Consider the following 23,952-nt stretch of genomic DNA (forward strand, 5'->3'; position numbering starts at 1 on the left):
GCCAGGGATCGAACCCACAACCTCATGGTTCCTAGTCGGATTCGTTTCCACTGTGCCACAAGAGGAACTCCCTGGGTGACTATTATCTAACTCCTCAATTTCTGCTTCCTCTGCTTACCTCCCAGTGAGGCTGCTCACATCAGCCTCTCTGCCGGAAACAGCTTCTCAAATCAGTTCCCCCGATGAAACCTCATGAAGGCTACCCTAAATGCTAGATCTTCCATAGTACCCTATCATTTATGAATTTATTAACACTTAGGTCTTTCACTATACATTCTAATTTACAATATACTTCCTAAGATAAATGATCAACTTTTATCACATCTGGATAAACCCGCACTCCCAAGGGACTCAAAATGTGTTTACTGAAAGAATTTCTTCCAATGAACTGATTCCCACAAAGCAGATAATTCTATAGGAAAAAATATTCTATAGAAAATATTTCCTTTTTACTCTCTTCCCTCCTCTCTCCCTCTTCTTCCCCTTTTCCTCCTTGCACCCCCTTCCTTCTTCATTTGTTCATTTGTTTCTTCCTTTCCCTCCCTCCTTCCAGATAATAAGACTATTGTATCTGCAAGATACAAGCCCCTATTTAATAATTAAATTTATTTCAGAACACTCACAATATGAAATATTTCCAGTTAACTATTCTAATTACGGAATTTCTCTTCAAACCACAAAATTCCTTAAAAGTCCTTAAATACAGTCAAAGTCACTCTAAACACCATGCAAAAGAAGCGAAAACTCAACCACAATGCGCCTAGGGCCTACTGTTACACTGAGTTTAAAATGAGTAAAAAAATTTTTTTTTAAATTTCACAAAAACTTGACGAAGAACTATATAAAGAAATATAAATTATATATTTCTGGTTTTCAAAATTACGTAACCTCAAAATCTTATCTGTAGTAAAAGTTTTTACATTATTCAAAAAAGAAAGGGTGAATACATTTTCCTATACATAAAAGTAGATATTAAAAATGATATTTGATTAGAAAATTATTCAGCACCCGTTTACTAAAACAGCAGAAAGAGCTACACACATGCTTATGAAGAAGTAGAGAACCATTGTAACTGGTATGGTACATAACTTTTAAAAAATAAAGGCAATGCTACCATGCAAATGCAAGTGCTAGATTCACTTCTTGACTCACCTCTCCCCCATTAACATATTCCATCACAAAACACAAACGGTCTTTTGTCTGGAAGGAATATTTCAAGGACTTGAAATGAAAAAGAAAAAACGTTATATTATAATCCTACATTCTTATAACAGTACAAGAACAGCACACTTAGCATGTAGGTATGACTGATAAACCCAATTGTTATTGTCCCTTAAGAGTCTCTTCCTTTAAGAAGACTTAAGTAAAAGCTGAGAAACGTAACACAAATTTTGCAAAGAACAGCAATGAGGATTATTTTGGAAAATTAAAATTAGGATTTTTAGTAAAAATAAATAGTTAATTGTTTTGAGCACGTCTTAATCTAATTTGAAACTGTACTGGTCCCCAAAGTTCTTATCCGTGAGTAATTTGTAAGGCCTACAAATTACTTTAGGGGAAGTTTTAGGAATACAGTTATAGTTGTTATATTTGGGTTTCTCATGTAGTTTCACTATCACTTTTGCACTCAGGTGGCATAATACGACCCAATACAATAGAGCTGTTTCAGGTAATTTTATAGGCTATAAAGATATTAAAGCATTAAAACCAGCTAGCTCATGACACTAAACAATAAACACACAAAAATGTAACAAAATAAGTCTACGGATCTGGTGATACTTCTGACAGTTCCTACTAAACCATCCGGAATCATTAAAAGTGTCTTCCTTTTGAATGTCTATAATTTTAAATCTTAATGAACTTCACTGGAACCAGGAACATAAAAATCTTTGCCAACTATGCCTCGATTATAAGTAATCGGACCAAAAACACCAGTTTATTTCAAAATAACTAAGTGATATGTCACAGTTTATACTTTATCTAATGAAGAAAACATACGATGACTTATCCTATTTTTAACTTATAATAGTATGTCTAAATTTATTTAAAAATGTACTTGCTTTATTTTTTTTTTAAGTCAGGGAAAGTTAAGGGAAATAAAAAAAAGTCTCAAAACACCCATGAGTCTGTATGAGAGGATTACAAATGCATGGATGTTGTAAATATTAATCCATATGTTCTATTTACTTATCCACAAAGGAAACGGCATACCTAAATGAAAGTTATTTAAAATGTTATTTTTCAGGAAGTTCCCACTGTGGCTCAGTGGCAACAAGACTGACCAGTATCCATGAGGATGTGGGTTTGATCCCTGGCCTTGCTCAGTGGGTTAGGGATCCGGTGTTGCTGTGAGCTGTGGTGTAGGTCACAGACACTGCTCGGATCCTGCATTGCTTTGGCTGTGGCACAGGCCAGCAGCTATAGCTCCGATTCAACCCCTAGACAGGGAACTTTCATATGCTGCAGGTGTGGCCCTGAAAAAAAAAAGGCAAAAAAAAAAAAAAGTTATTTTTCAAAGCTTAGCTGTTATAATAAAATTCCCTTAAATTTAAAATGTTATGATTATTACATCTTTCCTCTAAGCACTTACTGTTAAAAAAGGATGTCTAGTGTTCTTTAATACTCTGCTTTCAGTTAAAGTGTGTGCCACTTCATCCTACAAAAGAAAAAGGCAAACCTTTATGTTGAGCACTAATAATATAAAAATTTCACTATTTCTCTAAGACCAGAAGAGATTAAACACAGACACGGAAAAATATTTTATAACATATGCTCCTTTTATTGCTAAGCTTCTTTTATATAAAAAAGAGGGTCAAATGAGTGATTTAAATCAGATGGCTATAAACTCATACAAACCCAGTCAAACTTAAAGTTTATCAATGGTGATACAATAATCACCAAAAAGTTATCAGGGATACAGAAAATGGCATAGTACGCTTTCTCCTTGCAGAGACTGCCTTGTTGGTTAATAGCTAGACATGGAGTAGTTAATATTTCCATGTCTGTAATACCTTGTGTTCAGGGGCATCTAAAGGATATATTTTAGTAAATATCATAGAATTTGTAAGTCTTCGGCATAAAAGAAAAATCAGTTATTGAAAAGGGGATCACAGTATAAAAATGATATTTAATTCTAAATTTTATAGCAATAGAAACAGTATTAAAAATTGTATCTTTTTGCCTGTGGCTTTCTAGCATGCTTCTCTTTATAAAAAAGGTCCCAACCTATTCTAGGTGACAATTTTAAAATCTAGATATAATTCAAACCAAAAATAGAAGAGCGTATTTCCCCAATTTTGTATATAAATTTCATCTTGACATCAAAAGTGAACTAGGAAAAATTTTAACAAATGGAGAACTGGAAAAATGTCTCATATTTCAAAAATAACACTATCTCGGAGTTCCCGTCGTGGCGCAGTGGTTAACGAATCCGACTAGGAACCATGAGGTTGCGGGTTCGGTCCCTGCCCTTGCTCAGTGGGTTAATGATCCGGCGTTGCCGTGAGCTGTGGTGCAGGTTGCAGACACGGCTCGGATCCCGAGTTGCTGTGGCTCTGGCATAGGCTGGCAGCTACAGCTCCGATTAGACCCCTAGCCTGGGAAACTCCATATGCTGCGGGAGCGGCCCAAGAAATAGCAAAAAAAGACAAAAAAACAAAACAAACAAACAAAAAAAAACACTATCTTAAGAAAGGAAAGGAAGGTAACTCCTGAAGCTAACACGTCTTTGGTCTCTCTGCCTCTGCCAAGATCCTAAACAAAACCCTTCTTGGACCAATTTCTTAACACTGTCAGCAAATCACAATCAGAGTATATGTAAGACATGCAAACATTAGGACATTGCATTATATTTATTATTTTTGCAAAAGTATGTGACCTTAGTTAGAAGATAAATGAACAATAGACTGATCAAAGATGCTAAAATCCAAAAGCCATTCCAAGAGACCAATTCTTTCTGAACAGAATGTAAAATGTAATGACACAAGTATTTAAAACCAGTGAAACAAAGCATGGGTAAGAAAGCAATCCAGTCTTATACTATAAAACTCTCAGAGAAAAATACAGGCAGAACACTCTTTGACATAAATCGCAGCAATATTTTTGGGGGGTCCACCTCCTAGAGCAATGAAAATAAAAGCAGAAGTAAACAAATGGGACATAATTAAAAGTTTTTTGCAACACAAAGGAAACCATAAAACAAAACAAAAATCATGAAGACAATCCACAGAATGGGAGAAAATCTCTGCAAACAAGTGACCCACAAGGGATTAATCTTGAAAATATACAAAAATCTCATACAGCTTTATATCAAAACAAGCAAACAAACAAATAAAAAAAAACAGTCTGAAGATCTAAACAGACATTTCTCCAAAGAAGACAGATGGCCAAAAGGCACATGAAAAGATGCTCAATATCACTATTAGAGAAATGCAAATCAAAACTAAAATAAGGCATCACTTCACCAATCAGAATGGCCACATCAAAAAGTCTACAAACAGTAAATGCTGGAGAGGGTGTGGGGAAAAGGAAACCCTTCTACACTGTTGGTGGGAATGTAACTTGGTACAACCGCTATGGAGAACAGTATAGAGGGTGCTTAAAAAAGGTAAATAGAGAACTACCACATGACCCAGCAATCCCACTCCTGGACATATAACTACAGAAAACCATAATTCTACAAGATACATGCACCCTAATGTTCACTGCAGCACTATTTACAATAGCCAAGATATACAAACAACCTACATGTCTGTTTACAGATGAACAGAGGAAGATATATACACAACAAAGTATTATTCAGCCATAAAAAGAATAAAACAATGCCATCTGCAGCAACATGGATGGACCTAGAGATTATCATATTAAGTAAAGTCTGAGAAAGACAAATATATCATTTATAAGTGGAATCTTAAAAAAATGATACAAATAAACTATCAGAAAACAGAAACAGACTCACAGACACAGAAAACAAATCCATGGTTATCAAAGAGGAAAGGGGGGAGGGATAAATTAGGATGTGGGGACTAAAAGACATACATTACTATGTATAAAACAGATAAACAAGGTCCCACTGTATAGCACAAGGAACTATATTCAGTTATCTTGTGAAATTGTAAGTGTAGTGTAAGTCAGAGAAAGGCAAATATCATATGATATCACGAATATGTGAAATCTAATAAAAATCATACAAAAGAACTTATTCACAAAATAGAAACAGACTCAAAGATGTCAAAACCAAATTGATGTTTACCAAAGGGGAAATGGTGGGGGAGGGACAAATCGGGTGGCTGGGACTGGCATAAACACACTACTACACACAAAATCACCTAAGGAACAAGGACCCACTGCACAGCACAGAGAAATCCACTCAGTACTCTGTGATGGCCTATACGGGAAATGAAGCTGAAAAAGAACGGACAGATGTAGAGCTCACTCACTTCGCTGTACACCTGCAGCTAATATAACACTGCAAGTCAACTATATTCCAATACAATTTTTTAAAAAAGGAAAGAAAGCACTCCAGTCTTTTTAATAAGCACCAGGCTGTCATATCATAACTCTGAGTTAGAATATAGTACAAAATAAGGAAGAAGTAGAAATGATACCATAACTTCAGTACTCACAGTTCTAGTACAATGATTAGCATACATTAGATACTTAACACGTGTTTGTTAAGCTTAACTTTATCGTAAGAATGAATTTCAAGATGTCAGGTGTGTGGGACTTCAGGTATTCAATCATTCATTCCTCCAATAGACATGAAACAAACATATCCCGGATACTGTTCCACCCACTCAGCAACGCAGACAGTCCCGCCCTCTATCAGCTGGTGGTCCGTTAATGGAAAAAACAAAGCAGAGAAGGGGATGCTGCAGTTTATGAGCATCATACAATGAATACAAGATACAGGATTAAGGATTCCACAAGCGGCTATTTAATGAAATACAGAACTGAATTCATTGATTAAGGAACAAAATCCGTGATGTGCATTTACTAACTATTAAGGACAGGGCAAGTATAAAGTGAATAAAAGACATGATTCTTTTGCTCATGGAGTTCACCTGCTAGTGGAGAATATATAAGAAACCAATCGGCAAACATCCAATTTAAGAAATCACTACAAATTCTTAAGAGAAAATTGGGGTATCTTCCGGAGTAAATGGGATGACAAAAGAAAACCAGAGCTAGAGAAAGAGCACAGGTTGGGGAATGTGAGGATGGTATGGGCGGCGAAGGATGAGGGGCCTGACTTCTGCTTCTAAGTCGGCTCGGGACGCTGAGCGCAGGCGGGCTCTACCGGGAGACAACCACACTACCTCGAGAGAGCTGAGGACGGTTTGGGCTACCATACCGGCAGCAGGAACAAGAAGAAAATGAAGGTGTTCTTGAAATATAAAATTAATAGTAATTAACAGTTACGTGCTTCCAACAAAAGAGTAAATCGCAAGAAATATTTCTTTACATCCCATCAGAAAGACATTCACAAAAATGTAACACTGACTTGTTATGCTTCAGGATATTAAGTGATTTGAGGGAGTAAACTACGAAAAGACTAAGGAAAGTCAAGTATGAAACCCATCTGGAACCAGAAAAAAATATTCTAGTGCTTCAGAAAATATTTCTGGTGGATATTTCATTCTATTGTGTTAAAACAAACTTACTATATGTGATAGTTATTTTTCTAAGTTACGTAAAGTTTCATGAGGGCTTAATTCTGTCATCTGCCTAACCACGTTACAGATGTATGTTGACAAAAGCTAAAACAGTATTTCTTTGTTATAAGAATGGAACCAGAATTACATCCTTCATGTAATAAAATGTATTTTCTACCATATTTTACATCTGATAAATTAGAATATTCCCCCTTCATGCAAATGTAATGGTAAAGTATTTCACATACTAATTAGTTTCTGCTATGAAGATAAGGTACACGAGCTAAAAAGTAAACACAGATGTCAATAATTTTTAATTACAGTTAAAAGCAACATGTCAAAACAAAAAGTTAAAAATAACAGTGATAAAACTTAGTGGCTAAAACAATATGATGCTTTTTAAAAAATCCTTTGTTATTCAGGATTACAAATGAAGAGTGCTTAAAAATCCTTCGGTATATAATGTGAGTATAACGTTTTCATGAAAATAGCTTTTGAAATACAGTCTCATATATATTCCCCCATGGTAAAATACTCAATAATGAATTTTAAAATCAAATTTCTTTCACAGAAAAATGCTTGGGGAGCATAGAATTTCCCCAGTCCTCTCTAATTTCTCTCTTCCCCTTTACTACATGTGATCTAAAATTCTCCTTTCATTTGCCCCACTTATTGTCCTGTTCGTAGGGTTTTTTTCGGCAAGAGGACAAGGAGTAAATGGCGGCAGAGAAACCGCCGAAGAGAATATCTCTATCGCCAAAAATGCGAAGGGTGTCATCTCCTTTAGTCCCTGCAGCAACTCAGCAGGTAGATTTGATTACTCTCATTTTTACCTGGGGAAGCACAAGTTAAACTGCTCAAGTTGCAGGGGACACAATCAATACTGGTCCCACATCTAAGTCCAACATCAGTGGTCATTTCCACTTCACGATACGGCCTTTTATCTTCAAAACAGTTTAGTAGCAACTTAACTAAGTACTTTACCTCTGTTCGTATTACTTTCTCCATCTTGACCACAAGACTAGAATGACTAACTCTATCGGGAACTGGCTACATCAAGATACATCACATCTCAGGCATCTTTTTAATTCATCGAGAACAATACACCCTAGAGGAGCAGACGGAGCGAGCAGGCGGGGAAGTCGGGAGAAGAGAGAACAGCCCCTACCTTGGCACACCTGTCCTTACTTACACCCCAGGGCCGACCAGTGAGCTTCACGTACTTGTTCGGTTTTGATGAGCCACTTGTTAGCAATCTTTACTTTTTTTCCCTACAGGAAAGATGTCATACATATCAACCTCAGTTTGGGGGTTCTAACGTCTTCCTCTCTGGAAAACTTGAGCACCAGCCTAGACACAGACTTCGAATACTTCTTCACTCTCCAGCTGGCACACCGTCTTCCCTCTACTGCTTCATTTTTATTTCTATTCTTTTGGAAGATCTTTTTCATCTTGATGGAGAAAAGGAAAGCATGGTTGTTCCCTGTGGTCTATCAATACCGCATCACCTTTCTCGAATGTTGCTTTTGATACTTTGCTCTTCATGCCCTTGTTCCACACAGTCCTTGGAGGGAGGGTTACATGAACTCCTCTGACACAGTCACAGTAAAATCTTTAGCACCTGGTCCCTAAATTGCAGCATCTATACTGCCCTTCACTACCTTCCCTTCTTCCCTTCTGCCTCTTTCAATGCCCAGTATTGGAGTCAGTCAGTCTCTACTCTCTCACCTCTATATTCCACGTCTGAAGGGGAGAAAGCCACAAACATCCTGACAGCACTATCACAGTGCCCTCTCCAATCGCAGCTGAATCTCCGAGGATTCTTCAACGGATGTCACTCTTCCTTTACTCAGGACGGTGGTTTCAAAACTTTCCCTGGCCTCCCACCAGGCCTGTTACGTAGGCGGAAATGCACACAACCCCACAACGTTACTCCACCTGCTAAGCTACTGAGCTGAGACTGGAGCCCAGGTTGATGGGATTTCATGATGTCCGGGAGCTTTTCATTACGTTGTCTCTCTGCCTCAGCCTCACTCCCTCAGTTTCAAAATGTGATCTTACTTCCTACTAAGAAGATAAGTCATTAATGATATTTGATGAGTCTGATAACTATCCTCCTGAAAATATACTCTTCTCCTTATTTCCAGGACATCAGAATCTCTTAATTTTCTTCCTTTATAGTGGTTACCTTTTCTTAGTCTTTTTTTCTGGTTTCTTCTTTCTTTTCTTAATCACCATACCTGTGGCAAATGGAAGTTCCTGGGCCAAGAATCAAATCTGTGCCTCCACAGCGACTGGAGCTGCTGCAATCAGATTCCTAACCCACTGAACTACAGTGGGAACTCCTGGTTTCTTATTTCTAAGCCCCATTCCAGAAGTGTCCCCAGGAAGCAGTCCTCACATCTTCTCTCGTCACAGGTACACTCACTCCCTTGGTGATTTCACTCAGACTAAGACTCTAAATACAGTCTACATGGCGATGGGTTTCTATGTCAACATTTCACCTGCCGTTCCAGGGTCACACTGCGGCTATTCTGTACCCTACCCTCGGGGTTCCAAGTTGGAGCTCTGAACCACCACGGCTGGGGTGTTAGTGAGGCTGCTCGGTACCTTGCCTCTGGGTCCTAAGGCAGAACTCTGACCTGCCATCACCAGATTGTGCTACTGGAACTCTGTGACCACCCCCAGAGTTCTGAGTTGCAGCTATGACCCAACATCACTGGGGCTAATCTGTTACTCTTCTGCAACTGCCCCCTGCCCAGGCCCCCTGGGTCCTGAATCATGGCTATGAGTTGGCGTCACTGAAGCTAAGCTGATTCCGTTAATACAACTGTCCCCTGGGTGCAAAATCAGATGGTGCACACTACTCTACTCTGCCTCTAGGTCCAAGCCACTGTCACACCCTTGTCACCCCAGGTATCCTGCTGCTGGGTTAGCCTTTACCCAGGAGTCTGAGTCACTGGTGACCCAGAAACCCAGACCCCAGTTCCATGGGAGAGCTCCATACACCTGCACCTCAGAAACCACTGCCACTACAAGTGTATCTATGGAAGGACTCAGGTGCTGAGGTAGCTCTCTGTGCACCAGACCTCGGACACAAACTCCATGGATGTACTGAGTGCCAGCACACTAGACCTGCCATTAAGAAGGATTCCCTTGACAAGAACTACCTCTAACAGGCAAAAAAGAACAGAAGGGTCACAGCAGCTTTTGCCTTTGAGGACCCAATAGCCTTAGCCGCCACTGCCACCCACAGACCCCTACAGGCTTGGTCACAGAAGATCTCCACAATCTACATTATGTTGACCTCCGCTGAGAGAGCTACATGGAGAGGAGGTCACTGTGTCCTCCCTGGAACCAGAGACACCACACCTTGCCCAGGTGGCACACTCACAGTCATCTATAGGTAATAGCCTTTCCCCAGTGAAGCCAGTCTGAAACAGCTGAAAAGGGGGAACTGATCCCTCAAATGCACAGATATCAATATGTAGACATTAGAAACATGAAGAAAACATGACACCATCAAAGGTACACATAATTTTCCAATAACCGACACTAAAGAAATGGATTTGAGGAGTTCCTGTCGTGGCTCAGTGGTTAATGAATCTAACTAGGAACCATGAGGTTGCGGGTTCAATCCCTGGCCTCACTCAGTGGGTTAAGGATCCGGTGCTGCCGTGAGCTGTGGTGTAGGTTGCAGATGCAGCACGGATCCCACATTGCTGTGGCTCTGGCGGTGGCTGCGGCTCTGATTTGACCCCTAGCCTGGACAAAAAGAAACAAACAAACAAAAATTTGAAGAAAGCCCAGCAAGATTCAAGAGAATCCAAAGAGATAGTTAAATAAACTCAGAAGAAGAATACATTAACAAAACAAATTCTGGAGCTGAAGAATATAAAGAATGAAATGAAAAGTGCAACAGAGAGAGTCAACAGTAAGCTCAGAAGAAATAATATACAAACTTGACATTTTCCAGTTGAAGAAAAAGTATGAAAAAACAGGAAGAAAGCTTATGTGATTTATGGGATATCACCAAATGAAACAATATTCAAATTATTGGAGTCCCAGAAAAGGAAGAGAAAATTTATTTAAAGAAACCATGGCTTAAAACTTTCCAAAGCTGCAAAGATATGAACACCTAGATATATGAAGCTCAAGGATGCCCAAACAGATTCAACCAAGAGACCTTTACCAGGACACATTACAATCTAGTTCTCAAAAAAAAAATCTAAGACAAAGAGAAGATTTTGAAAGCAGTAAGAGAAAATTATCCATCACGTACAAAGGAACACTAATAAAGCTATCAGATTTCTCAACAGAAAACTTGGCAGCCAAGAGAAAGTGAGAGGATATATAAAACTGCTTAAAAAGAAATAACTATCAACTTAGAATACAATACACGCAATGCTGTCCTTCAAAAAGGAAGGAAAGATAAAGACTTTCCCAGAAAAACAAAAGTTGAGGAAATTTATCACTAGACTCACCTTACATTAAATGCTAATGGGAGTTCTTTAGGCTGAGATGATAAAATACAGTAATCAGTAACATAAAAATATATGAACACATAAAATTCACTGTAAAGATAGTTATACGAATTCAAAACACTAACACTGCAGTGGTAGAGTGTAAGTCACTTTGATTTCTAGCATACATGTTAAAAGACAAAGTGTCAAAAGTAACTATAGCTATAGTATTTTGTTAATGGATATAGAATAAAAAAATACAAACTGGAAGGCTAGTAATATAAAATGCTGGGGGGAAAATAAATGTGTAGAATATTTTAATTCAATTGAAGTTACATTGCTTTTAAATTAAAGACTACTATAACTATAAAATGTATTACAAACATGACAGTAATCACAGAGCAAGAAACTCTAATAGATACACAGTTAAAGAGAAAAGAATCAAAGTATGCCAACATAAAAAATCAACAATTCAAAAAAAAATTAAAGTAAAAAAAATCAACAATTCACAAAGGAAGCAAGAGCAAGAAAAGAACAAGGAAACTATAAAGTAATTAGAAAGCAATTAAAGAAATAGTGATAGTCTTTAATCATGAATAATTCCTCTAAATATAAATGGTTTAAGTTTTCCAATAAAAAAATGGAATGGCTGAGTGGATTAAAAAAACCCAACTACAAGCTGCCTAAAAGAGACTTGCTTAAGCTTTAAGGAAACTCATATTATGAAAATGAAGGGATGAGGAGTTCCCATAGTTGGGGTCTGAGTCTTAACCATCAAGGTTTCAAGTAGTAGCAGTGGGAGTTCCATTGTGGCTCAGTGGAAATAAATCTGACTAGGAACCATGAGGTTGCCGGTTCGATCCCTGGCCTCAGTCAGTGGGTTAAGGATCTGGAGTTGCTGTGAGCTGTGGTGTAGATCACAGATGTGGCTCAGAACTGCCGTTGCTGTGGTCTGATTCCAATTAGACCCCTGGCCTGAGAACCTCCATATGCTACAGAAGCAGCCCTAAAAAAAAAAAAAAAAAAAAAAAAAAAAAGAACGAAAATAAAGGGATGAAAAATTATATTCCATGCAAATGGAAACCAAAAAAGAGGAAAGGTAGCTACACCTATACCAGATAAATAGACTTAAAGTCAAAAGCTCTAACAAGAGAAAATAAGATCAGAATATAATGACAAAGAAGACAATTCATTAAGAGGATATAACAATTGTAAATATATACACAACCAGTAACATAGCAACAAAATATATTAAACAATTATCACCAAATATGACGGCTGAAATGTACAGCAAAGGAGTAACAGTAAAGGACTTGAGTACCCCTACTTTCCATGATGGAGAGATCATCCAGGCAGAAAATGTGCACTTCAGATCAAAAGGACCTAAAAGACGTATATAAAACATTCCATCCAACAGCTTCACAATACATAGTCTTCTCAAGCATATAAGAAACATTCTCCAGGAAAGATTACATGTTAGGTCACAAAATAATTCTTTTTTGTTGTTGTTGTTGTTGTTATTGTTGCTATTTCTTGGGCCGCTCCCGCGGCATATGGAGTTTCCCAGGCTAGGGGTCTAATCGGAGCTGTAGCCACCGGCCTACGCCAGAGCCACAGCAACGCGGGATCCGAGCCGTGTCTGCAACCTACACCACAGCTCACGGCAACGCCGGATCATTAACCCACTGAGCAAGGGCAGGGACTGAACCCGCAACCTCATGGTTCCTAATCGGATTCGTTAACCACTGCGCCACGACGGGAACTCCACAAAATAATTCTTAACAAATTTAAGGAGATTAAAATCATACCAAGAATCTTTTCCAACCATTATGGTATAAAACTAAAAATAACAGGAAAGTATGAAAACAAATTTTTTTTTTTTTGTCTTTTTGCCATTTCTTGGGCTACTCCCACAGCATATGGAGGTTCCCAGGCTAGGGGTCGAATCGGAGCTGTAGCCGACGGCCTACGCCAGAGCCACAGCAACGTGGGATCTGAGCCACGTCTGCAACCTACACCACAGCTCACGGCAACGCCAGATCCTTAACCCACTGAGCAAGGCCAGGGATTGAACCCACAACCTCATGGTTCCTAGTCAGATTCGTTAACCACTGAGCCACAATGGGAACTCCTAAAAACACAATTATATAGAAAATAAGCAAAACATTTTTGAACAACCAGTGAGTCAAAGAAAAAATCCAAAGGGAAATAAAAAAAAAAATCTTGAGACAAAGAAAATAAAAACATAATATACCGAAATATACAGGATGCTGAAAAAGCAATTCTAATAGGAAAATCTGTAGTGAAAAATGCCTACAGTAAGAAAAAAGAAAGATCTAAAAAAGAACCTGGTTTTGCACTGTAAGGATCTAGGAAAAGAACACACAAATCCCACAATTGGCAGAAGGAAGGAAATAATGTAGATTAGGATAGCAATGAATAGAAACTTGAAAGACAATTTAAAAAAAATCAACAAAACTAAGAGTTCGCGTATTGAAAAGATAAAATTTACAACTCTTTAGTAAAACTAATTAAAAAAAAGGAAAGATGACGCATATGAAATCATAAACGAGAGGAGACATTAAAACTTGATATTGCAGAAATACAAAGGATCATGAGAGACTATGAACAAATGCTAACAAATTAGATAACTCAGAAGAAATGGATAAGTTCCTAGAAACATACAACTTACCCACACTGAATTATGAATAGAAAATCTGATCAGATAAATAATTAGCATGACATTTACACCAGTAATCACAGATTTCCCAACAAATAAAAGCCCAGGAGCAAATGGCTTCACCCATAAATTCTATCAATATTTAAAGAAGAATCAGTACTAATCCTTATAAAACTCTTCCAGAACATAGAGAACACTTCTAAACTTATTTTATGAGGCTGGTATTACTATGATTCCAAAGCCAGAGGATAACACTACAGAAAAGAAAATTATATGCCAATATTGTTGATGAATATAGAGGCAAAACTTCTAAAGACATTAGCAAACTAAATTCATCAAGAGAGTAAAAAGATCATATACCACAATCAAATAGGATTTATTTCAGGGATGCAAGGATGGTCCACCATCCACAAATCATTCAATGTCATATACCACATAAACAAAATGAAGGATAAAAATCAAATGATCATTTCAATAGATAAAGAAAAAACATTTGAAAAAATTCAACATCCATTTATGATAAAAAGTCAGAAAAGTGGCTAGAGGGTAAACTATCTGAACATAATAAAGGCCATCCATGACAAAACTACAGCTGACTTCATACTCAATGTTAAAAAGTTGAAAGCTTTTCCTCTAAGAATAAAAACAAGATAAGAAGGCCCAACCTCACCACTTTTATTCAGCACTGTTTTGGAAGACCTAGACATAGCAATTAGATAAGAAAAAATAAATAAAAAGAATCTAAATCAGAAAGGGGAAAAAGTAAAACTGTCTCTATTTGTAGATGACATAATCTTATATATATAAAGACTACACTAAAAACCTGTTAGCACTAATAAACAAATGCAACGAAGTTGTAGGATACAATATCAATATGCAAAAATTAACTACATTTCTATATGCTAATAAACTATCAAAGAGAAAAGTTTTTAAAAATACTATTTGTAACTGCACTGGACATAATACTAAGGAATAAATTTAAATGAGGAGGTAAAAGGTCTGTACACTGAAAATTATGATTTGACAAAAGAAACCAAAGAAGACACAAATAAATACAAATATATTCGATGCTCATGGATTGAAAGAATTAGTACTGTTAAAATGTTCACACTACCAAAGTGACCTACATATTCAATATAATACCTATCAAAATTCCAATGGTATTTTTCACAGAAATAGAACAAACACTAAAACATGTATGTAACAAAGACCCTGATTAGCCAAAGCAATCCTGAGAAAGAACAAAGCTGGAGGCATCATGCTCCCTGATTTCAAACTATATTACAATGCTATAGTAATCAAAATGATACAGTATTGGCATAAAAACAGACATAAACATCACCATGTATGTATGGTTAAATAGTTTATGACTAAGGCCACAAAAACATATGAGGAAAGGAATGTCTTCAATAAATGGTGCTGGGAAAACTAAACAGGCACATGCAAAAGAAAGAAACCAGACTACTATCTTATATTACATACAAAAATCAACCCCAAATGGATTAAAGAATAAAACCATGAAATTACTAGAAATACATATAGGTGGTAAACTTCATGCCAGTCTAGGCGACCAAATTTTTTTATTTGACAAAAAAAGTATAGGCAACAAAAACCAAAATCAATACACTGCTTCTTCATGGCAAAGGAAACCATCAACAAAATGAAAATAAAACCTACTGAATGGGAGAAAATATCTGCAAACATACATCTGATTGAGGGATTAATATCTAAAATATATAAAGAACACATATAATTTAGTAACAAAAACCCAAATAATCCCATTGAAAATTGGGCAGGGGATCTGAATAAACAATTTACCACAGAAGACACATAGATGGTCAACAGGTACCTGAAACTGTGCTCAACATCACTAACCACCAGGGAAATGAAAACCTAAACAACAATCAGATATCACCTTATCCTGTTAGAATGGCAAGAAATAACAAGTGTTGGCAAGGATATGGGGAAAAAAAATCCTCGTACATGGTAGGCGGGAATGTGAACTAATATAGCCACTATATAAAACAGTATGGAACTTCCTCAAAAAATTAAAATTAAAACTGCAATATAACCCAGCAATTTCACTTCTGCGTATTTGTCCAAAGGAAACAAAATTACTATATTGAAAAGGTATCTGCACTCTCATGTTCAGTGCAGCATTATTTGCAATAGTCTAGACATGGAAACAATCTATGAATCCATGTATCCATCAAATGATGAATGGAAAAATAAAATGTAATACAGATTTTAGCCATAAAAAGAAGGAAATCTTGTGACTTGTAATGACATGGATGGGTCCTGAGGGCATTTTGCTGAGTGAAATATACCTGAGAATGACAAATACTGTATGATTTAACTCATATATGGAAGGGAGGGGGGCAGGAGGAGGAGGAAAGACCTGAATTCATAGAGAACTGCTTAGAAACAGCAGGTGGGCAAACTGGTACAAAACGATGGTCAAAAGGTACAAAATTCTATATGAAACTAGAGATCAACCACAGAAAGAAAAATGAGAAAAGGTCAAACACAGGGAAACTAAATAGAATGCTACTAAAAAACCCATCAGAAAATAACTCAAGACAAAAATGAAAACATAGCCTTACAAAATCTCTGGAATGCAGCAAGAGAAAGTGTCTAGTGATAAAAGCCTTCCTCAAGAAACAAAAATCTCAAACAACCTAACCTACCACTTAAAAGAATTAGAAAAAAACAAACAGAAACTAAAGTCAGCAGAAGGAAAGAAATAAAGATCAGAGAGGAAATAAAATAGAGATGAAAAAAACAGAAAAGATCAATAAAACTGAGAGCTGATTTTTTGAAAAGATAAACAAACTCAAGAAACCTCTAGCCAGGCTCACCAAAAAGAAAAGAGAGAGGACCCAAATCAACAAAATAAGAAATGAAAGAGGAGAAACAACAACAAGTATCATGGAAGAACAAAAAATCATAAGAGAATACTATGAGCAACAGTGTAACAAAAAGTGGACAACCTAGAAGAAATGGACAAGTCACTAGGAATGTTCAGTTTGCCAAAACTAAGTCCAGAAGAAACTTATACTGATCCTTCTTAAACTATTTAAAAAAAAAAAAATTGAAGAGGGAACACTCAGATTTATTCTATGAGGCCACCACCATCACCCTAATACCAAAACCAAAGACACTACCAAAAAAAAAAAAAAAAAAATTATAGGCCAATATTTTTGACGAATACAGATGCAAAAATCCTCAACAAAATATCAGCAAACTAACCCCAACAATACATAAAAAGGATCATACACCATGATCAAGTTGGATTCATTCCAGAGTCAGAAGATGGTGTAACATATGTAAATGAATAAATGTGATACATCACATTAATGAATGGAAAGACAAAAACCACATGATCATCTTATACACACAGAGAAAGTTTTTGACAAATTCAACATCTATTCAGTATAAAATCTCTCCTCAAAGTAGGTACAGAGAGAACATACCTCAACATATTAAAGGCTGTTTATTGAAATTCCAGCTGTGGTTCAGCAGTAAAGAATCTGACTCGTAAAGATAAGGACACAGGTTCAATTCCTGGACTCACTCAGTGGGTTAAAGATCCAGCATTGCTGTGAGCTGTGGTGTAGGTTGCAGATGCGGCTCAGATTCCACATTGCTGTGGCTGTGGTGTAGGCTGGCAGCTGCAGCTCTGATTCAACCCATACCCTGGGATCTTCCATATGCCACAGATGCAGCCCTAAAATAAATAAATAAATAAAGCCCATTTAAAACAAACCTACAGCCAACATAATAGTCAACAGTGAATAACTTTTAAGCATTCTTGCTAAATTCAGGAACCAGACAAGGATGCTCACTCTCACACTTCCATTCAACAAGTACTGGAAGTCCTAGTCTCAGCAATCAGACAGGACCTTTTACAAAACAAAGGAAACAATAAAATGAAAAGACAACCTACAGATTGGGAAAAAATATTTGCAAATGATGCTACTGACAGGGGGTTAATAACCTAAAACATACAAACAGATCATAGAACTCAATATTGGAGGAAAACAATCAAAAAATGGGCAGAAGACCTGAATAGGTATTTTTCCAAAGAAGATATACAGATGGCCAACAGGCACATGAAAAGATGTTCACCATCACTAATTATTAAGAGAAATACAAATCAAATCCACATTGAGGTATCACTTCACACCTCTCAGAATGGATGTCATCAAAATGTCTACATAATGCTGGGGAGGGTGTGGAGAGAAGAGCTTCCTCCTACACTGTAGGTGGGAATGTATCAGAAGCAACCACTATGGAGAACAGTATGGAGGTTCCTTAAAAAAACTAAAAATAGAGGTACCATATGATTCAGCAATCCCACCCCTGGGCATATATCCAGAAAAAAAGGAAAACTCTATCAAAAAGACACATGCACCTCAATGTTCACACCAGCCCTATTTACAGTAGCCAAGACTTGGAAAGAACTCAAGTGCCCTCCAATAGACAACTGACTTAAGAAGATGTGATGTGTGTGGGCTGGCAGTTGCAGCTCTGATTCAACACACACGATGAAATATTACTCAGCTGAAATAATGCCATTTGCAGCAATCTGGATGGACCTAGAGATTATAACACTTAGTGAAATAAGTCAGACAAAGAAAGGCTATTATTATATATCACTTTTTCCACTTTTATGTGGAATCTAAAAAAATAAAAATAAATCTATATACAAAACAGAAACAGATTCACAGACATAGAAAACAAACTTATGGTTACCAAAGGGGATAATAAGGAGGAGAGAGATGGAGGAGGAGAGTATGGGATTAATAGATTCAAACTACTAAACATACAATAGATAAGCAATAAGGATTTACTAGATACGTCAGAGAATTATATTCAATATCTTGTAATAACCTGTAATGGATTATAATCAGAAGAAAAACTGAATTACTGTACTATACATCTGAAACTAATACAACATTATAAATCAGCTATACTTCAATTAAAATATATTTTTTAAAAGTACAAAATTCTAGTTATAAAATAAATAATTCCTAGGAGTTGCTGTCGTGGCTCAGTGATGACAAATCCAACTAGGATCCATGGGTTCGATCCCTGGCCTTGCTCAGCAGGTTAAGGATCTGGCGTTGCCGTGAGCTGTGGTGTAGGTTGCAGACACGGCTCAGATTCTGAGTTGCTGTGGCTGTAGTATAAGCCGGCAGCCACAGCTTCGATTCAGCCCCTAGCCTGGGAACTTCCACTTGCCGTGGGTGCAGCTCTAAAAAGACAAAAAAGTAAAATAAAATTAAAAAATAAATAAAATATAATAAAATAAAAATATTCCTGGGGATTTAATGTACAGAACGATAAAAAGTTGCTGGGTTAACAAATCTTAAAAGTTCTTATTACAAGAGAGGAAGATTATAACCATGTGTGGTGATGGATTTTAACTAGACATACAGTAGTCATTATTTCAGTTTATTCTAGTATTTTTAAATTTATTAGCGATGCTTTTCCATTCAATGGTTAAATAACTGAAAATTCACAGACATAAATAATCTATGCTAGTCATCTATTCTACTATTTTATTTAATAATAAAAATTCAGAATGTCGGGGAAATATAGTAAAAAGCATCACTAGTGTAATCAGTGATACAGGATCACAAATATACAATGAAAACATTCTCCCAAATACACAAACATAGAAAAAAATATCTCCCCCTCATGGGAATAAAATAGCTCCTGTAAATAATACTCAGATAATATTATAAACTTCTAAAAAATGTAACATTTAAATAAACATTAATATAAAGGTATTGCTGAAGCTGTAGCCTACAATGAACATTCTGGTTACTTAATGGAATTTACACTTTAGTCATGTGCATGAGCCACATATGTACGTTTATACCATAAACAAAAATTTAGTGATCAGTTACCTTGGCAATAATAACTTCTTTTTTCAGAATCTTCATAGCATAGTATTTCCCACTCGCCTTCTCTCGAACCAAAATAACTTTCCCGAAAGTGCCTTTACCTAGTAGTTTCAAATAGTCAAAATCATTCATTGTCTGAAAAATACAAATTAAAAAAAAAAATGAAACGCTTGATGCAATCTATTTGTAAGCATATATGTATATATTTGCATTATCTACTCAAAAGCAACTTTTACCAATTTCTAACCACATTCGAATGGAATCAGGAAGTTCCCACTGTGGTGCAGTGGAAAAGAATCCAACCAAGAACCGTGAGGTTGCGGGTTCAATTACTGGCCTCGCTCAGCGGGTTAAGGATCCGGTGTTGCTGTGAGCTGTGGTGTAGATCGCAGACGTGGCTTGATCTGGCATTGCTGTGACTGTGGTGTGGGTCAGCACCCACAGCTCTGATTAGACCCCTAGGCTGGGAACCTCCATATGCCTCGGGTGTGGCCCTAGAAAGATAAAAAGACCAAAAAGAAAATGGAACCAGACTGGCACTGGCTATCTCATCAGCAATCATGCATACTGGAGACAGTAATTTTGAATCTAGAACTTCTCAACTACTCAAACTATTAGCGAATCATAAAGATAAAGGGAAAATAGTCATTTTCACTCATTTTCAAGGACTCATTTCTTAGGATTCATTAGTGTCACTACAGTCAATGTGACCGTAAGAAGTCCTCTACAAACATTTCCAAATGTGTCGAAGAGAAAAGTACTTTTCGAAGGCAGTATTTGAGCATATACACTATCAGACCAAGGAGGGACCTCAAGAAAGAGAAAGAAATGTAAGAAATATCAGAGCCCAGTGCAAAGAAACAGAGGAATGACAGCAGGCCCTCTTCTGAGACAGCGACTGGCGCAGTTCAGAACAGAAAGTCATGGAGCTCCAGGAATGTCCTTCGTCTGCCTGTTTTCAGTTTCATTTCTCATTCTCATTTCTAAGTAAGGTGATTATGGGGATTTTGCCAAGTAGGATTGCTAACTGCTCTCCAGACTGCCTCCTTTGTATGCTTTTCCTGCTCTGCCTTCTTATGAACATTCTTCCACAAACGTCCAGAATTTAGATAATCCTTGTCCACTAATGCCCTCCCCAATCCAGCTTTCGTTTTTGTGGACTTGTCCCTTTAAAAAATTCCTAGTAGGCTTTTAGATGGAATGGGAGGTAACTGGGTGTGCTCAGGTCAACATCTTAAATTTAACTGTAGTTTCAAGGGATTTAAAAATAACAAGTTAAGAATCTGGGGTCTTATCCTACAAGCAATCAGAAGTTAGTGAAGATTTCTGTGCTTTTTTAGAAGTACTTCTTTCCTGTGTACCACCCATTTGAAGTAAATTGTCAAAAATGTCTCAAAACCAATGACCTCCGTTTCTGCCTTAAAAAAACTAGAAAAAGAGGAAATTAAGCCCAAAAGAATTAGAAGAAAAAAATAATGAAGACCTGGGCAAAATTCAATTAAATTTTAAGAAGAAATAAAAACAGCAGAGGAAAGCCAATGAAACCAAAAGGTGGGTTTTTTTTGTTTTTGTTTTTGTTTTTTTCAGAAAAATCAATAAAATTTATAAACCTCCAGCCAGGTTAGTCAGAAAACTAAAGACAGGGAGTTCCAATCATGGCACAGTAGTAATGAACCCTCAGTATCCATGAGGAAGTGGGTTTGATCTGTGGCCTGGCTCAGTGGGCTAAGGATCTGGCTTTGCTGTGAGCTGTGGTGTAGGTCGCAGATGTGACTTGGATCCCAAATTGCTGTGGCTGTGGGCCAACTGCTGGGGGAATGTGACCCTAGCCTGGGCACTCCCATATGCTGCGGGTATGACCCTAAAGAAAAAAAGAAAAGAAAAATAAAGACAAAAGATGCAAATTACCAACATCAGGAATGAGAGAGGTGACATCACTACAGATTCTACAGATACTGAAAGGATCACAAGGGAATATTATGAACAACTTTCAGTCCATAAAATCAACTTACATGAAATGAACAAATTCCTGAAAGTCTCAAAATCAAAGCTCACTCAAGAAGGAATACATAACTTGAACAGTCCTGTATCTATCAAGGAAACTGAATCTGTGGTCAAAAACCTTTCAAGAAGAAAACCCCAGGACCAGAGGGTTTCACTAGTGAATACTATCAACATCTAAGGAAGAAATGATACCAATTCTATATAAACTCCTATAGAAAACTGGAAAGAAGATAATTTCCAACTCATTCTATGAGGACATTGTTACCCTGATACCAAAACCAGACCAAAACATTATAATAAAACTATGGTTTTCTTGTAATGTCTGTGGATACATGTAAAAATTATAAGAATTGTATAAATGAACACCTACACTCCTTTTCAGTAATATTTGCAACCTATAATTTTGGTTATTTTTCCAAAGGTCAAGTTACACTGTCTTAACCCCATTCAGTAACATCTCTAATTCAAAAGAAAAGTAGCAAGAGATATCAGGGAGAACAATCAAGTATGTTTATTAATTCAACTAAAAATCAAAGAGGTGCCACTAAATATACAGAACACAGTCAACAGAGCTAGTGTCATCTGAACAAATTAGTAGGTAATATTAAGTATTTTCTTTCTCATAAACTGGTTTTTAAATTCAAGTAATATTATATTATCACAAAGCTATTTGTGCTATGCAGTCTCCCAGGATGGCTGCCATGAACCCCCGACTCCCTGGAGGCACAGGCCATTCTTCCCATGGAGAGGTGATCTCAGCTTTCCCTCTCCCTAGGCGGGCTTGGTGTCCAGCTTTGAACACAAAATATGATCAACGTGATACTGTGCCAGTTCCAGGCTTAGCCTTTAAGTTTGGCAGCTTATGCTTTCTCCCTTTTGGAAAAGTCATTCTTAAAAGTCAGCTCTCATGCTGGAGAGGGGTCTAGGCTATCTGCTGGAGAGAGAGGCCACAGAAGGGTCCTGGAAGATGAGACACCAAAAGAAGAAGTTTACTGGAAGAGAACCAAGAATTCAAACATGTGAGAGAGGCTTTCTTGGATTTTCCAGCCCAAGCCCATGTGCCAGCTGAATGTAGCTGCTTGAAAGATCCATATGAGACTAGCAGACCTGTCCAGGCAAACCACAAAATCATGAGAAATAATACAGAGTCATTGTTTTAAGACAGTAAGCTTGGTGGTTCGGTCACAGCCATAAAGAACTGAGAGCCATTATTTTCATAACCATAATGTCGTTTTATTGCTCAAAGCTTCATTTGAGCAGAACCTTCTTAATTTTTTATCTAAAAACACTGGAAAATGATAACTTGTTGTGTCCCATTACTAAATATAAAATGAAACTGAATTCTGGGGATTAAAAACTATTTTATGACATTTTCACATGAAAAGCAATATGTAATTACAAAACATTACTATCTTCTTTTAAGGACTGCGGTTCTTAGGGACAAGGTGGGGGGGAAACCTTGACATCCTTCATCCTAAATTTCACAGCTGTCAGTCTGCCAATCTTATTAAAAAAAAAAAAAAAAGAAAGAAAGAAAGAAATTTACATGGAAATTCAAATTACTAACAAAGCACCCTACGTGATAAAATCAGAAACAGATACCGTATTTATTTTGATAAAACTTCAGAAAATTTAAAAAGTATCTTTGATACCAAATTCTTCAGTGTGGTATACAGAGTAATTGTCTGGTCTTTACAATGAAATACAACCTATTACAAATTGTTTTGCTCTTGCAGATGGTCTTAAGGGAAAAGAAAAGTAAGAGTTTAATTAAAAATAAAAGCATACAATATAATTTACAATAACCAAGACATGGGAGCAACCTAAGTGTCCGCCAACAGATGGATGAAGATGTGATATATACATACAATGGAATGTTACTCAGTAATAAAGTAATATTACTCATTAAAAAAGAATGAAATAATGCCATTTGCAGCAACACAGATGGACCTAGAGATTATCATAGGAAATGCAGTAAGTCAGAGAAAGACAAATATTATGATATCACTTACGTGTAGAAATTTAAAAAAATAGTACAAATGAACTTATTTACAAAACAGAAACAGACTCAGAGAGAAATAAACTTATAGTTACCAAAAGGGAAGAAAGGAAGGGATAAATCAGGAGCATGGGATGAACGGTTACACATATAAAATAGAAAAACAACGAGGATTTACTGTAGAGCACAGGGAAACCATATTCAGTATCTTGTAGTAACCTATAATGAAAACTAATTTTTT

At 36.8% G+C, this 23,952-nt stretch overlaps 1 protein-coding gene across 14 annotated transcripts in view; it reads right to left on the reverse strand.

Annotated features, from left to right (window-relative positions):
- Window positions 1–23,952, reverse strand: part of AKT3 (AKT serine/threonine kinase 3) — a 301,843-nt gene that overhangs the window by 96,401 nt on the left and 181,490 nt on the right. For 11 of the 14 annotated variants that reach the window (XR_002336106.2, XR_014817071.1, XM_084978742.1 and 8 more), the window contains 3 exons: window positions 19,712–19,843; window positions 2,591–2,656; window positions 1,153–1,221 (listed from right to left, as the gene is read on the reverse strand). Coding sequence is in view for 12 of the 14 variants with exons in the window: in XM_084978742.1 (XP_084834868.1) it covers window positions 1,153–1,221; window positions 2,591–2,656; window positions 19,712–19,843 (267 nt within the window). In the remaining 2 variants the exon portion in view is untranslated. The remainder of the gene's footprint in view (window positions 1–1,152; window positions 1,222–2,590; window positions 2,657–19,711; window positions 19,844–23,952) is intronic. The other 3 variants (XM_084978745.1, XM_013980051.3, XM_084978746.1) reach the window with 1 other exon arrangement.

Source organism: Sus scrofa, chromosome 10, assembly GCF_054392235.1.
Source record: "Sus scrofa isolate SSC_HxYL_T2T_F1_AM1 chromosome 10, Sscrofa_HxYL_maternal_Yorkshire_Landrace_v2.0, whole genome shotgun sequence".
NCBI classification, from domain to species: Eukaryota; Metazoa; Chordata; class Mammalia; order Artiodactyla; family Suidae; genus Sus; species Sus scrofa.